Genomic DNA, 15,358 nt, shown 5'->3' on the forward strand with positions numbered 1-15,358 from the left:
ATAAAAACTCAACATTCTTTTTTTCTATTATTTTATTTAATTATTTTAAAAGCAGAATTGACAAGTATACCATTTTCTAAAATGGAGCTGTTAATAAGATTAAAGATTAAAAAGAACAATGAAAGATCATTGTCGTTGCTACTTCTTGCTTTTATGATGAGTTGAAGAGAGGCATCGACAGGGGCGGGTACATGAATTTCATCATGGCATGATAAAAAATTATTGAATCGGGTTCAAATTCATTAGATTAAAACTAATTTTTAAATTTTCTAATCAAATTACGATTAGCAATTAAATCTATTTTAAATAGCTAATCAAATCATAATTAAACTTAAATTGAAACTAACTCTCAAATTAGCAATCAAGTCTGCATTGACTGTAGGTGAGAGGAGTTGTCGAGCTGCGTTGAGCAAATCGATTGAGTGGAGGAGGAGAGAAGCGCCTGAGCAGAGGAGGATTAGAGGAGCGTCTGACGGCCTGAGATCATGAGCGTTAAAATAGAAATTGCGGATGTAGACATGGGCGGATCCAGGAATTTAGTCAGGGGTAGGCACAAAATGTTAATAGGAGTGTAAAATATTTTTTTACTATATAATCTCATGTACAAAATGCTAATAAGAGTATAAAAAAAATAGTATTGTTTTACATAAAAAAAACAACAAAGCTTGCCTCTACGGGTCTTCATATGTTGAAATCTTTGCATAATTCTTTCGTTATTAACACGCTTAAATAAATTCCTCTCAATATAAGTAACCAAATAATCATTCAACAATCTCGAATCGTATAATGTCAAATTCATTGCCGAAAATACCCTTTCAACGCTAATAGTAGTCATTGACAATATTAATGTCAATTCACTATTAGACTCGATTTTGACTTGGTTCATGTGAAGTAGAACCAATTAGTGGCTTTAGTGTTTTCTTATTGTTCATTTTTAATACTCTAAAATATAGAATTCAAGGTCATTAGATCAAGCAATTCAATCAAACCTCAAACAACTCAAGCAATTCACAATTCAAGCATAAAACCATGTATAATTCACAATTCAATTCAAGCACAATTCAAGACCTTCAACATTTCAATATCAATTTAAGCACAATTCAATTCACAATTCAAGGCTTTTTCAATGAATTTTCTACATGAATTATGCAAGAAATAAATTCAATTGATAAATTTAAATAAAAATTTGAGATCTTAGAAAAAAAAAGAAGAAGATGGATGGAGCCTGGAGGAGAAGCCGTGCGGTGTGTGAACAGGGCGGAGAGGGAAGAGGCGCGTGAAGAGGGTGGAAGCGCTTGTTTGCTAGCATGTAAGATCCTTTCTCTGAGTCTCAAGCGATGACAGAGTTCAAAGGGTTTTGTTTTTAACTTTTTGCTCGCGAGAAGACTTGTACTTGCTCTTGCTCTCTGACTCGAATAGCAGCGAATAAGAAGCAAGTTTTTTTATTTATTTCTCCTCACGTGAAGAAAGGCCTTTTGTTTTCTCTGACTGTAGCGTAGCTACCTTCTTTTTTTTTATCCTCAAAAAAAAAAAAGCTACCTTCTTTTTTCTTGTTTTATCTCGTTTTAATTTATTCCAGTGGACGAAGTTCTGTAGCAAAGCGGACAGAATTTTTTATTTCAACGGAGAATGGGCCTTGCCGTTTAAACTTTTCTGGTCCAGGGGTAGGCACGTGGGTAAATTTATACTGGGTCTAAAATTTTTTTCAAATAAACGAGCAAAACTAAGAGAAGACAAATGAATTGCGATAGTGGATTGCGCGTTTTTTTTAGCTGCACACAAATTTTAGACAAAATGGGTTGTGTTTCACTTAATTTCTATGCAAAATGAGTTACTCCTGCACAAAGATTTTTTATTTTTTTAAAAAAAAAAAACTACATTTGTGATTGGGTTGAACACAAGGTAGGGTATACTGGTTTTCCAGAGTAAGACAAGAGTCCAAAAGCTCATATCTAGGGTTGCAAATGAGCCGAGTTTGAGCGAGTTACCTCCAACTCGAACTCGGCTCGTTTAATAAACGAGCGAGCCAACTCGAGTTGAAATGGTAATAACGAGTTGTAGAGCCAACTCAAACTCGGCTCGTTATCAACTCGAGTTGGCTCACAACTCGTATATAACTCGTTTAACCAGTGATAGTATTACAACACAAGTTCAAACTCAGCTCGTTATCAACTCGAGTTGGCTCACAACTCGTTTATAACTCATTTAACCAGTGATAGTATTACAACACAAGTTCAAACATATTTTGCACGAATCTCAAAACACAAATAACAGTCTAGAGATTCGGATTTGATTATTTTGGAATTTATTGTGACTAATAATTTGCAACTCGAGTTATAAATGAGCGAGTTGGGGCCAACTCGAACTCGACTCATTTATTAAACGAGTTGGCCAACTCGAGTTGTAAATGAGCTGAGCTGTAAATGAGCAGAGTTAAACGAGCTGTAAATGAGCGAGTTACGAGTTCGAGCTTTTTTGTCCAGCCCTACTCATATCTATTAATTGAATTACATAACTGCCCTACCCTGGACTGTGCTGCATCCGCTCTTGGTCAGGGATTTGAGGGAAAGTTTAGTAGAGAGATGAGAGTGTATATTTATTATTTCTCTTCATCGGTGGGATGATGTAAAATATTTCATAAAAGACACAATTTGTATTGATGTTGTATATTGATTACAATGATATGATATCTATTTATAAGCTTGATTTTTATCTAAGATTTAATAAAGAGAAAGAGTTGCATTGATACTGTGTATTTGAGTATAATGACGTGACACTTATTTATAGACTTGATTAAGATACAATTATAAACAATTTCACTAATTATCTTCTACCGACCACTACTACAATATTAATTAACTCCTACAATTTACATCCATTAATATTTCCAATACAATCTATGTGATTCTATATTATGATGGGTAGGTCTTTTATAAGAGATAATATGAGCTCCTTTTGCTGGGTCAAAATACAAAATGTTCAAAATTGATATTGAGCTATTTGGCGAAAGAGAACATTAAATAGCATCTCAATGTGTAAACTACTCTGTACAATAATAATGTGTAAACGCATTATACTGTGTTTTTTTTTTTGTGCGGGCTTGAGTCAGTAAAACAACAATAAATAAGAACAAGGGACACCAAGTGCATACGGTGAGTGTGTATGATTGTTTTGGGGAAGTCAACTAGTTATGCATCAGGTGAGACAGTATTTTTCTTTCACGAGTTGTACTAGATCGATCTACATATTTGATATACAACAAAAAATTGTTGGTGTATGAATGTATGATTGTGTAAGAACAAGGGACTACTTTCCGAGGACATAGATTGTTGGTGTATGATTGTGTCAAATGGTACATTGCATTCTGTTCATATATGTATCATTATTCTTCTTGAGAAATTGCTTTAGACATTCTTTGATTCACTACTTCAATCATTATTCACGAAATAATTTCCCTCTGTGATCTCCTCCAAATAAAATGAGAAGGAAATAAAGTACATGAGGAGAAGATGATGATGATTAGAAAAAAGGGATGCCTTCATTTAAAATAGAAGGACATATTTGTCAATTCAATTTTTAAAGTAACTAAATGAAATGTTAAATAAATAAAAGGAGAAAAAAAGAATGTTGATTTTTTATGGGGATATTCGATATTATAGTGTTTTGATGGAAAAAATGGCTATTTAAAAAGTTTTTATGGGTACCCTAGAAATTTCCCCAATTTTGTACAAGTTCTCTTTTAATATCTGGCAGGTAACGAGTCTGAATCTGCTGTTTTTCTTTTAGAACAACAATATTTTACTTTTTCTCATCCGACTATCCAAATTTTTTCATGCACAAATCTCGATGAAAATCCACGGTTAGATGCGGAACAACATGCTCATGTTATTCCAAAACAATAAGAACGGAATTCTTTCCACATGTAAGTATGTAACACATAGTTTAGTAGGTTTAAACTGCTTTTAGGATGAGAGCAAGGGTGCTTATTGGCACCTGAAGGGAGGGAGGGATGAGTTGCGCAAAATGAAATGGCTTCTCGCCGGCCATTTTTTTTAATACCCCAAAAAAAAAGAAAAATATTAAAAATAACCTCTGTTTTGGATTTTTTTCATATATGCCCTGACCGCCTGGAAAAGGGGCGGGCCAAAATTTTAGCAAACCGCCCATTGTATGGGCGCTTCATGCCATTACCAAACCGCCCATATAATGGACGGTCCACTTTTTTTTTTTCTTTTTTTTAAGTTTTGTTTTTTTTTTAAACAGAATTTTTTTTATTTTTTTTATTTTTTGTATTTAAATATTAGAAATATTGAATATATTTCTTTAAAAATAGATGAAATACAATATAATTTAATTTATTAGAAAGACTACAACAAATAACCCGGATCAATATTTTTCAGGCCGGATTTTTCGCGGCTGTAAGAAAAATTAATATATTTCTTTATGTGTTATTGGACAAAAATAAAAATGCTTAGATTCCGAGTAATTGATCCCGGTTCAAAAGTTACTTCTATGTAATCTAGAAAATATTATAATCCTTCTAGGACATTTAATTTATAAAAAGTTGTATCTATTTTTGAAAAAAAATAAAAACTTTAAGTTATTTAATAATTGTTATTCAAAAAGAATTCTCAAAATAGATACAACTTTTTATAAATTAAATGTACTAGAAGGATTATAATATTTTTTAGATTACATAGAAGTGACTTTTGAACCGGGATCAATAACTCGAAATCTAAGCATTTTTATTTTTGTCCAATAACACATAAAGAAATATATTAATTTTTCTTACAGCCGCGAAAAATCCGGCCTGAAAAATATTGATCCGGGTTATTTGTTGCAGTCTTTCTAATAAATCAAATTATATTGTATTTCATCTATTTTTAAAGAAATATATTCAACATTTCTAATATTTCAACACCAAAAATAAAAAAATAAAAAAATTTCTGTTTAAGAAAAAAACTTAAAAAAAAAAAAAATTAGAACCCAAACCGCCCAAACCTGGGGCGGTTCATTTTTTTTTTTGAAATTTTTTTTTTAAACAGAAATTTTTTTATTTTTTTTATTTTTGGTATTGAAATATTAGAAATGTTGAATATATATTTTTTAAAATAGATGAAATACAATATAATTTGATTTATTAGAAAGACTGCAACAAATAACCCGGATCAATATTTTTCAGGCCGGATTTTTCGCGGCTGTAAGAAAAATTAATATATTTCTTTATGTGTTATTGGACAAAAATAAAAATGCTTAAATTCCGAGTTATTGATCCCGGTTCAAAAGTCACTTCTATGTAATCTAAAAAATATTATAATCCTTCTAGTACATTAAATTTATAAAAAGTTGTATCTATTTTGAGAATTCTTTTTGAATAACAATTATTAAATAACTTAAAGTTTTTATTTTTTTTCAAAAATAGATACAACTTTTTATAAATTAAATGTCCTAGAAGGATTATAATATTTTCTAGATTACATAGAAGTAACTTTTGAACCGGGATCAATTACTCGGAATCTAAGCATTTTTATTTTTGTCCAATAACACATAAAGAAATATATTAATTTTTCTTACAGCCGCGAAAAATCCGGCCTGAAAAATATTGATCCGGGTTATTTGTTGTAGTCTTTCTAATAAATTAAATTATATTGTATTTCATCTATTTTTAAAGAAATATATTCAATATTTCTAATATTTAAATACAAAAAATAAAAAAAATAAAAAAAATTCTGTTTAAAAAAAAACAAAACTTAAAAAAAAGAAAAAAAAAAGTGGACCGCCCATTATATGGGCGGTTTGGTAATGGCATGAAGCGCCCATACAATGGGCGGTTTGCTAAAATTTTGGCCCGCCCCTTTTCCAGGCGGTCAGGGCATATATGAAAAAAATCCAAAACAGAGGTTATTTTTAATATTTTTCTTTTTTTTTGGGGTATTAAAAAAAATGGCCGGCTTCTCGCTATGAGGGAGAAAGAAAACAACACTCTTTGAGAGCGAGAGAGCAACATGAGACAGGAGAACAATTTTTAATTTATTTCTGTTGTGATGTTAAAAGAAATTAAAAGTTAATTTTATAGATGCAAAGATTTAGAAATTAACTTAAGAGAAATGTTCTGGTACCTCGAGCTATCATATTCAAGCGCGTCCCCCAAGTAGCTTAACAGAAAAACCTTCCAATATTGTATAACTTCCATTTTCAATGCTAATATTCAAACATTTAAAGCTATGTTTATAACATTTTAAAATGTTACTCGCAAGCATATAAACCTCTGTTTGAAAACATTTCTAAATAGTTTTTACTTTCAACTACTTTTGTCTTCAAGCCAAAAAAGAAAATATTATTTTCACTCACTCTTTTTTATTTTTTTTCTGATCATTATAATTTATTTTCTTGACTATCCGTGATTAATTTTACGAATCTAAAAATACAAACGTTTTCTATTCGATTTTATCTTTCAAATAAGATCCATGAAGAAATCATTTTGAATAATTTAAAGTCATTTATTTTTTTAAAGTAAAACTCATGAGCACTTTCAATTTTCAAGTTTTTAAATCTCAGTCTACAACTATTAAGATTTTCAAGGCTTTGTACATAAGGTTTATATGCTTTGTAAATGAGCTTTGTAAATGCAGTGTTATTGTTGAGGTTTAAATTATTTGTACATGAGGTTATATGTTTTATTCTAGAGATTTAAAGTGTTATTAATGAGGTTTATATGCTTGTACATGAGGTTTATATGCTTGTAAACAAAGGTTTAAATTATTTTGAAGCAAAATAAAAAAAAAAATGAAAGTCATAGAGATTTAATGTGGTAAAAAAAATTACGACACAAATATAACTTGAAAGTTATTCTTCATGGATCTCATTTGAAAGAGAAAATCAGGCAAAAAAAACGTTCATATTTTTAGATTCGCAAATTCCATCACGGATCGTCGAGAAAATGAATAAGAATGATCAGAGAAAAAAAAAGTGGGTAGGAATCTTTCCGATTTTGACTTGAAAACAAAAGTAATTAGGAGTTAAAACTATACAGATTTAGAATTTTAATGTTTGCAGATAGATGTTTAAATGTTTGCGAGTAGCATTGTAAAATGTTATAAACAAAGATTTAAATGTTTGGATATTAGCACTGGAAATGATAGTTAAATAACATTGGAAGTTTTTTCTGTTAAACTACTTGGGGGATGTGCTCGGAGATTTTGTTTGGGGTACAATTATTAGGCTCCTTAACTTAATTCATTTAGTGCTTAATAATCATTTTTCATTTCTTTTTCTGATTTGATTAATGCATATGCATCTATATCTCTGGTATCATTAGAATTTCTAATATAAGGTGTCAGTTTCTAATTCAATTTCAGAGATGTAGAAAATTTTCTTATTTGGAAACTATGCATGAAAGTTTCTTATTAAGAAACTGTTTATAAACTTGTCAAATAATTGACTCAAATTGTTTCTCATTTTTTAATTTATTGTTAACGTGGTTTTGTAGAAAGTCCAAAATTAATTTTAGAATTATAAGAGTTCAGAAATTGCAAAAACCTTAAATTTTGAAAAGTGTTTAACAGTTATTTAGAAATTCATATAAATTGTTGGGTGTAGATAATAATCTTATAATTATGAAAAAAAAAGTGAATTATGGTTGATGTGAAAAGAGTGAATTATGGTTTATTCTTATGTACAAGTATAACCATCTACATCCAAAAAGAAAAGGAGAGTGAATAACTAAAATAACAAAACAATTCAGAGCATCAGAGCCCCGAAAGGTTAGTACAAGTAAATTTCATCTGCAGTTTCTAAGTTGTTACTCAAGGATGAAGGCCGAAAGGGGCAAGTTATTTAAATTTTTGCTGCACTTCGTTACAAGTACGACAGTGGATTAAAGGACAAAGGAACATTAGAAGTTGAGGAATTTTCAGAGTGCGTATCCTCTGAGATATCTTATATCTTGCGGTCGCTATTCGGGGATAGTGTAGGGCCAGTATTATTTGAGCATTGAGATTAGTGCAGAACGTATTTGAACGGTTGAGATTTTCCGAAAAGTAACGCAAAATACACAGAGGATGTGAATTCTTATGTTCATGCTCTTAGCTTTATAGTTACAAATGAATTATTCGGTTTCGGTTTCGGTGAGCTCAAAAATTTGTGATTTAAAAACAATTTGAGTATAATTTAAGAAATTTTTTTTTTTTTTTGAAAAAGTGGGGATACTACATGTTCCATTACGAAACGTCCAAGTTCTTACAAAAGCATAGTCCAAAATATACAAAACCAATAACAGCTAAATTGAAAATAGAAACAACTAAGGCAAAAATGCAACCAATAACAACTAAGTCAACTAAAACAATTAAGACGTATCACTTCGAACCACAACACTCATAAAACTAGAAAACGTCATTAGGAGAATTATTGAGGAGACCATCAATAGCTATACTCGGCCCCATCATGCAAATAGTCAGAGAGGTCCGACCCCTCTAAACCAAGAAAAACGTCATTGTCTGAATTCTCCATGGAGCTTTCCATTTCCTGAGTGCCTGTATCCGAGAGTATCATCAGAGGACCTGCTTGATTTAAATAATTTATATTCATGAGTAAAATGAAAGTTAATTTAAAGTGTGAATCAAATAATTCAACAATATCACAAAAAAAAAAAAAAAAAAATTATTCAATTTTAATTCAGATTTAATTCACGAATTCTGTGAATATGCTCAGCTTAGAGTCCAGACGAAGACCGACGAGAGAATCAAATCACTGGAAACACACAAACAAACGAAGTCGGTCTCAGAAAAAGCGGAACAGCCCCTTTGTTCCCATTTCTTTCCAAAGAGTCCAACAAGACTCTCTTTCTCTCCTTATCTTAGCTCTATAAAAATTTGAATTTTCCTTCCGCCTATGGCCCGTATAGCGTGATAGATTTTATTGACAAAACACGCAAACAAAACTCTTAATTCTTAAACAAAGAACACCTGACTCTTACCAAGTTTTCATTCAGAACTGGGTCCCACACGTCAACTTCTCTCCTCTTAAATAGTCCTTCCCAATTTAACCAACCCCTCTTTTGCGATTGAAAGAACAGAAAAAAAGAAATCAATCAATCAAACCATATCTCTTTTCCATGGATTCGGGCAAAAAAACCTTTTCCAACAAGAGGAAAGAAAAAATCGACAAAACCAAACCACCTCTGACCTCCATGGATTCTGCCAAAAGACCAACCCACCAAACCCTAACCAAAGCAGTGGTCTCGTCCGGTTCCTCTAGTTCCTCTCTTTCCTCTTCTTTCAAGTACGCACCTTATACCTCAGAGGCCATGGAATCCCTCCTTGCCGAGCTATTCGCAAGCGCATCTTCGATCAAGGCTGCATATGCGCAGCTTCAATTGGCACAGACGCCATACGACCCCACCTCAATCCAGTCAGCCGATCTTGCCGTCATCACAGAATTACGACACGTGTCATACCTCAAGCGGGCTTTCCTTAACCGCAGTCTACAGTTGAGTTCTCCACTCCAATCTCAAATTCATGAGCAGCAAAGCCTTCTTAAAACATATGAGATAACATCAAAGAAGCTTCAATCTGATATTGATCAGAAAGACTCTGAATTGATATCACTTCAGTCCGAGTTATCGCACCTGAATATAAAATGTCGTGAATTGGAGATGAAAGCTTATCCTAATAAAACACTGGCATCTCTTGATGGGCTCCACCTGTCTGGTCTCAATCCGATGCATTTCTTATGTGCACTCAGGTTTGCGGTTAAATCTGTAAAAGATTTTGTAAGGTTGTTGGTAGAACACATGAAAGTTTCTGGTTGGGATTTGGATGCTGCGGCAAAGGCAGTACATATTGGTACACCTCTTAAAATTTCAGCGCATCGAAGCATCTATTTTGAATCATATGTATGTAACATCATGTTTTCAGATTTTCACAAGAAAGATTTCAACTTGGAATTTTTGCAAGATAGAGAGAGACGGGAGAGCAGCAAATTCTTCGATGAGTTCATTGCTTTGAAATCACTAAATATCAAGGAATTATTACAGGGAAGCGAAGAAAAATTTACAAATGGATTCAAAGTGTTTTTACGCGCCAAGTACTTGAGCATGGTGAAATCCAGGATGGAGCTATCCTTCTTTGGAGATCTTCACCAGAGAAATAGAATCAAATCATGCCATGAATTTCCAAATTCAGACTGGTTCATGGGTTTTGCAGAGATGGCTAGAAGGGTTTGGATGCTCTATTGTCTCTTTTACTCGTTCGGACTGGAGACGAAGGCGTCCATATTTCATGTAAGGAGAGGAACCCGTTTCTCCGAGGTGTATATGGAGAACGTTATGGCAGAGGAGAATGGTGTGGCCGGAAAGGTACCGGCGTACCGGGATAAGGTAGTGGGGTTCACGGTCGTACCGGGTTTTCAGGTCGGTATGACATTGATTCAGGCCCGGGTTTACCTCTCTGGTATTGATTGACGGACGTGTGGTTCGCTTTCAAACCTTTTTTGCCTGAAACTTTTACACTTGCAAGAACAAAGGAATAGCAATTGAATTATTACCTCCATTTCCAATAGCAACGGAGAGCTCCAATCAATTATGCTGATGCACAAATTTTACGGGGATAAGTGGATAACGGAGGGAGACATCAAATGGCAGATCATGGAATGGAGAGGATTTGTATATCTGTCGGCGGAGAATTTCAAAACTGCTGGTGGGTCATACAGCCACGTAGGACAAAGTGGCGTGAAGGGCTGAAGGCGCCGCTTTATATAATTTAGTTTTGTTAATTTGATTGTTTTTCTTATTTTATTTTATTTTTCTCTGATACGTATTAGCCAACAGCAAATGATGTCGACGGACGACGGTTCAATTTTTCCTTTTTTGAAGTAAATAGACGGTTCAATTGTAATGTCAGATAAATTAAAGTATAGTGGAAATTTTGTTCACGCTTGGTTTTGAAAATGATCAGACACAACGGTTGAACGTGTGGTTGATTATCAAAAGAGTGGTTGAAACGACTTGTCCTAGAATAAATACGTTTTCGGTGAAGAGACTATTTCAATCCACGTCTTTTCTAATAAATTTAGCATTTATGTCTAATTGTCTTTAATAATCTTTAGTGTCATTTTGGTTATGCTTTCAAAACCCATAAGTGTACTTCCAGATCATATTTTTTTTACAAACCATAATTAATTAAATTGATTTTAACAAAGCAGTATAATTATTTTTTTTTTACAAAAATCACAAAGAATGAATTCCTAATTCGATCTCCAAATCTTACTTTTTGGAGAGACCAAATTGGAGATTTGGTCTCCATATTTTTCTCTGTTTTGGCTCCTATTTCGGCCTGTTTTGGCCTGTTTCGGCCCCTGTGTCAGCCGGTTTTGGCTTTTCTCGAATATCCTGTATTTCTGTGATGTATTTCCTCTGGTTTGGCCCCTATTTCGGCCTGTTTTTGCCAGGGATAGACCCTGTTTCGGTCTGTTTCTGCCAGGGACAGCCCCTGTTTCAAAATAAAGGGAAACCGAATTGGAGATTCAGTCTTTATGGTTTTTGTAAAAAAAAAAAAAAAACAATCATGCTGCTTTGCTAAAATTAATTTAGTTAACTATGGTTTATAAAAAAAATTCTTCAGATCATAGAATCTACCTTTATATTGGAGTAATTTTCTAGCAATTTGTACATGTTCAAGGAAAATATGTACATTTCATATTGTTTATATAAACAAAGTAATTAATACACTTTATAATATTAATTGTAAAATAAAAAAAAATTGATGAAAACAAATATTAAAAAAAATAATCACACTAAATCTAATTTATATTATGACACAATTATAAACTGGATAAATTCAGTATTTGAACACAGATGAAAAAAATATACTGATAAAAACAAAAATCACCGTGTTGAACATTACAGTAGTATTTTACTAAAACTAATATTAAAAGCATTCTATTAATTATCAAATTTTCTAAAAAAATTAGAAAGCACTGTCACAATAGGAGAGATTATGGAAACATTAATGTATTTGATTTCCTCCAATCTCTTAAAAATCCACAGATTATAACTTAATTCGATTATTAAGGACATTGTAAAGTGTTGATCCTGTTGTGTAAAAACGTTCAATGGAGATAGTGTATCTTTACACAGCTTGTAATATGCTAAATAAATGAAATATTCATTAGAGTAATTAGGTCAAGCAAATATTTCCATCTCATAAATAATTAATTTTTGTTTTAGTGATTAAGACAATAGAAATGTCATATGTTCAAATTTGATCAGATAATTTTCGATGATAAAGCTGAAATACTTTACCTCGATATTTATTTTAAAAAGTCTTCCTACATTATTGCTTCGTCAAAAGTAAGTAGAAACTTATCTATATATAATATTAATTTCCACCATTTGGATACTGAATTGTTCATTAGGAAACATGATTACTGAAGTTTTCGTTTAAATCTTAGTAAACAAAATTTAAAGAAAAGGAGAAAGCAAAAGCTTTCTGACGAAGAGCCAGTAAAAGCACAAATTCATTTGTTGTTGTAAAAAAAAAACAAAAAACAAAACAAAAATAGAAAGAATAACATTGGTATCGATCGAATTATAAAAACACTCAAAAGAGAACGATGTCCATCTTTATTAAGTTTTTGCTACGTGATTCGTATTCATTTGATTGAATAATTAAATTTTATATTATTAGAGTTTTTTAAAATCAAATTAAAAGGGTGTAAAGTCATTTTATTATAACTAATATTAATTAATATTTTATTACTATAAATTAGAAACTAACTTTTAAAGCAAAGTATATATTTTTCTAGCTTTTGTTTAACGGATAGTAAAAATTAATATTTAAACTTTCTCTCATATAACTTTAATGGACTGAAGAAGTCGGATCCACACTTCATTGCTACCAATTTCTGTGAACTTGCATAAGTATCACAACAGAAACTTGATATAATTCCATTGTTTGCAAGCGAGTGGATAAGTCAAGAATAAATGTAAATAAAAACTAAAATTTAATGCTAAGACTTAATGGCTCATATGGACAAAATTTAAAACTCAAGTGTAGAATCATCTTGTGTTGGCATTGAAAACATCAATTGATTTTGTGCAAAGCAATTAATGAGACTTAAATCTGATAGTTAGAATTAGAAATTAGAAAATATTTTAGAAGAATAATTGAAATGACTTTGACTTATCGCATTGTACCACTTACGTATATAATTAGTGAAATGTAAGATCCTCAAGAAAATTTTGAGGATATTGCAACCAATTAAAATTGTATTTAATAGTTAGAATAGAACGTTACGGTAAAACTACATATAGTAAGAATTGAAAACACTTCAACCAGGTTATACATACCTTAATCTTATCTCTATTAAAATACTTGTACATAACTCTATTAATGAGTTTAAAATTCAGAGCTATACTTACACATTTTCTCGTATCTTGTACCACCAAATTAGTAGAGAAGAATGAAAAGAAAAGTAAAATAACAATTTCAGTCATATTTGTTTTAGAAATCCAAATTACCATATTTGGTATTTTTCTCTTTTGATTTATGTTATTGGTTATAGAAGTATGTAATGAGCAGATCGAAGGCATAAGCTTTAATCTGGCATCTAACAGTATAAAACCACTATAGCTTCTACGTATGTGACTTAGACGCAACCACGCATGATGGTACCAAATAAATAAGAATGAAAAATTGTGCTCATAGCAGTAGCAATAAATTTAATTGCCTAATAATTTATATTAGATATGATTATACCATAGATTATTTATGGAGTGAGTGACTTTTAGTAATGACCATAAATAGAAGGATTCACGAGATGTAGACAAATAATCAACTAATTGTGGTTTTGTTTCACAAATTTTTGTAGGCTAATGAAGTTGACGTGAAATCATTGAGAGAGCATAAACAAATTGTAAGTACTATTTTCCCTAGCCAAGAAGAAGCTTACGAGTTTACAATGATTATGCAAAAAAGGTGTTCAACTAGGGGTGTAAATGGTCGAGATCGGACGATGATCAAACCGTATCCTTATTTGTTATATTTTTTCAAATACGGATACGAATACGAATAGTCTGGGATACAGATACGAATACGGATAATGAATATAATTTGGATAATTAAAAATAAATTATTAATGTACATTCTCAAAAAGAATAACATCTAAATATAATTTTTTTTTTCATTCATAAATTATAACTAATATTTTTCATAATAAGTTTGTTGGTTACGAAACATATACCATGTTACCAAAAACACTAATCATGTCATAGTGTTATATTGTTCATTAGACTATACCAATGTAAGCTTGATAACATTTTTTTCTAAACATATAAAAAGGAACCTTGAGCCAGCTGCATCAACGATAATGCGACTGCAACTTCTCATGAACCAGTTTTCTTTCTAATTTCTTAACAAGATTATATATCAATACCATGCGACTAGAAATACAAGTAATAAATCATTGGTATAAAAAAATATAAGTGATAATCATTGGCAGAAGTTTGAGATAATAACTTTCGAAGACTCAGCTATTTCCAACTGTCAAATATTATATTATACAAAACGAACGAGTGATGGTTATGAACACCGTGGTTTTCATTACAATGATTATCTTCGTTTTTTTTTTGTTTCTTCCCGCCAAACCAAATTTAGCCCACAATCTATCCATTACTTCTTTTTAACAAGATATTAGTGCATGTATTTTCACTCAACGATGATCCTCTAAATTTCAGGCAAGTTATATTTTTATAATGATAAATAGTATTACGAGCTTTACAATTTAAATTATATGTTTTGCTCTGTCAATCTTTCTCACAAAATGATTAGAACCTCTCTCTATGTGTTTATTAATTTTACTCGATAGGAACTAGGATTTTAGTTTATTAATATCAACAGTTACTTTATCTTATGGGCTTTGACGCAATTTGTTTTGAAGCATCAAGTGTTGCTTCACGGATTACTCACGGTATTAACATGGTAGTAGATCAGGCAGTCCAATTTGTTCTTATGTTAGACGCCTTAACTACTGAACAAAAACAACAGGTTTCAGATTTAGGTTTTAATTTGTCTTTTTAAATTGCAACCCTTACTAGTTAGTTGTTCGCTGATTGGAACATTAAACAAAAGTGTACCATCCCGATACCTAAATATTTACAATTGATGAAAAAAATGTATCACTCATCACTTGGGATGCATATTGTATTATGGATTTGATAGATGATCTTTATATTGATTTTGTGATAAAAACTCCTAATGAGACTCTAATCGGTATATTTGAAAATTTTCATTCTAAAAAATATATCTTTTTGCGATATCAACTCTCACATTTTAATTTTTGGTACGACAAATGCAAATTTTGT

The 15,358-nt window shown here is 31.4% G+C and overlaps 1 protein-coding gene across 1 annotated transcript; it reads left to right on the plus strand.

Moving 5' to 3' along the window:
• The first annotated feature begins 9,112 nt into the window (after positions 1-9,112).
• LOC144563014 (protein GRAVITROPIC IN THE LIGHT 1-like) lies at positions 9,113-10,459 on the plus strand. Its single transcript, XM_078312389.1, has one exon. The coding sequence runs from the start codon at positions 9,113-9,115 to the stop codon at positions 10,457-10,459; it is 1,347 nt and encodes a 448-aa protein (XP_078168515.1).
• Positions 10,460-15,358: the final 4,899 nt, after the last annotated feature.

This window comes from Carex rostrata, chromosome 12 (assembly GCF_964058835.1).
Source record: "Carex rostrata chromosome 12, lpCarRost1.2, whole genome shotgun sequence".
NCBI lineage: Eukaryota > Viridiplantae > Streptophyta > Magnoliopsida > Poales > Cyperaceae > Carex > Carex rostrata.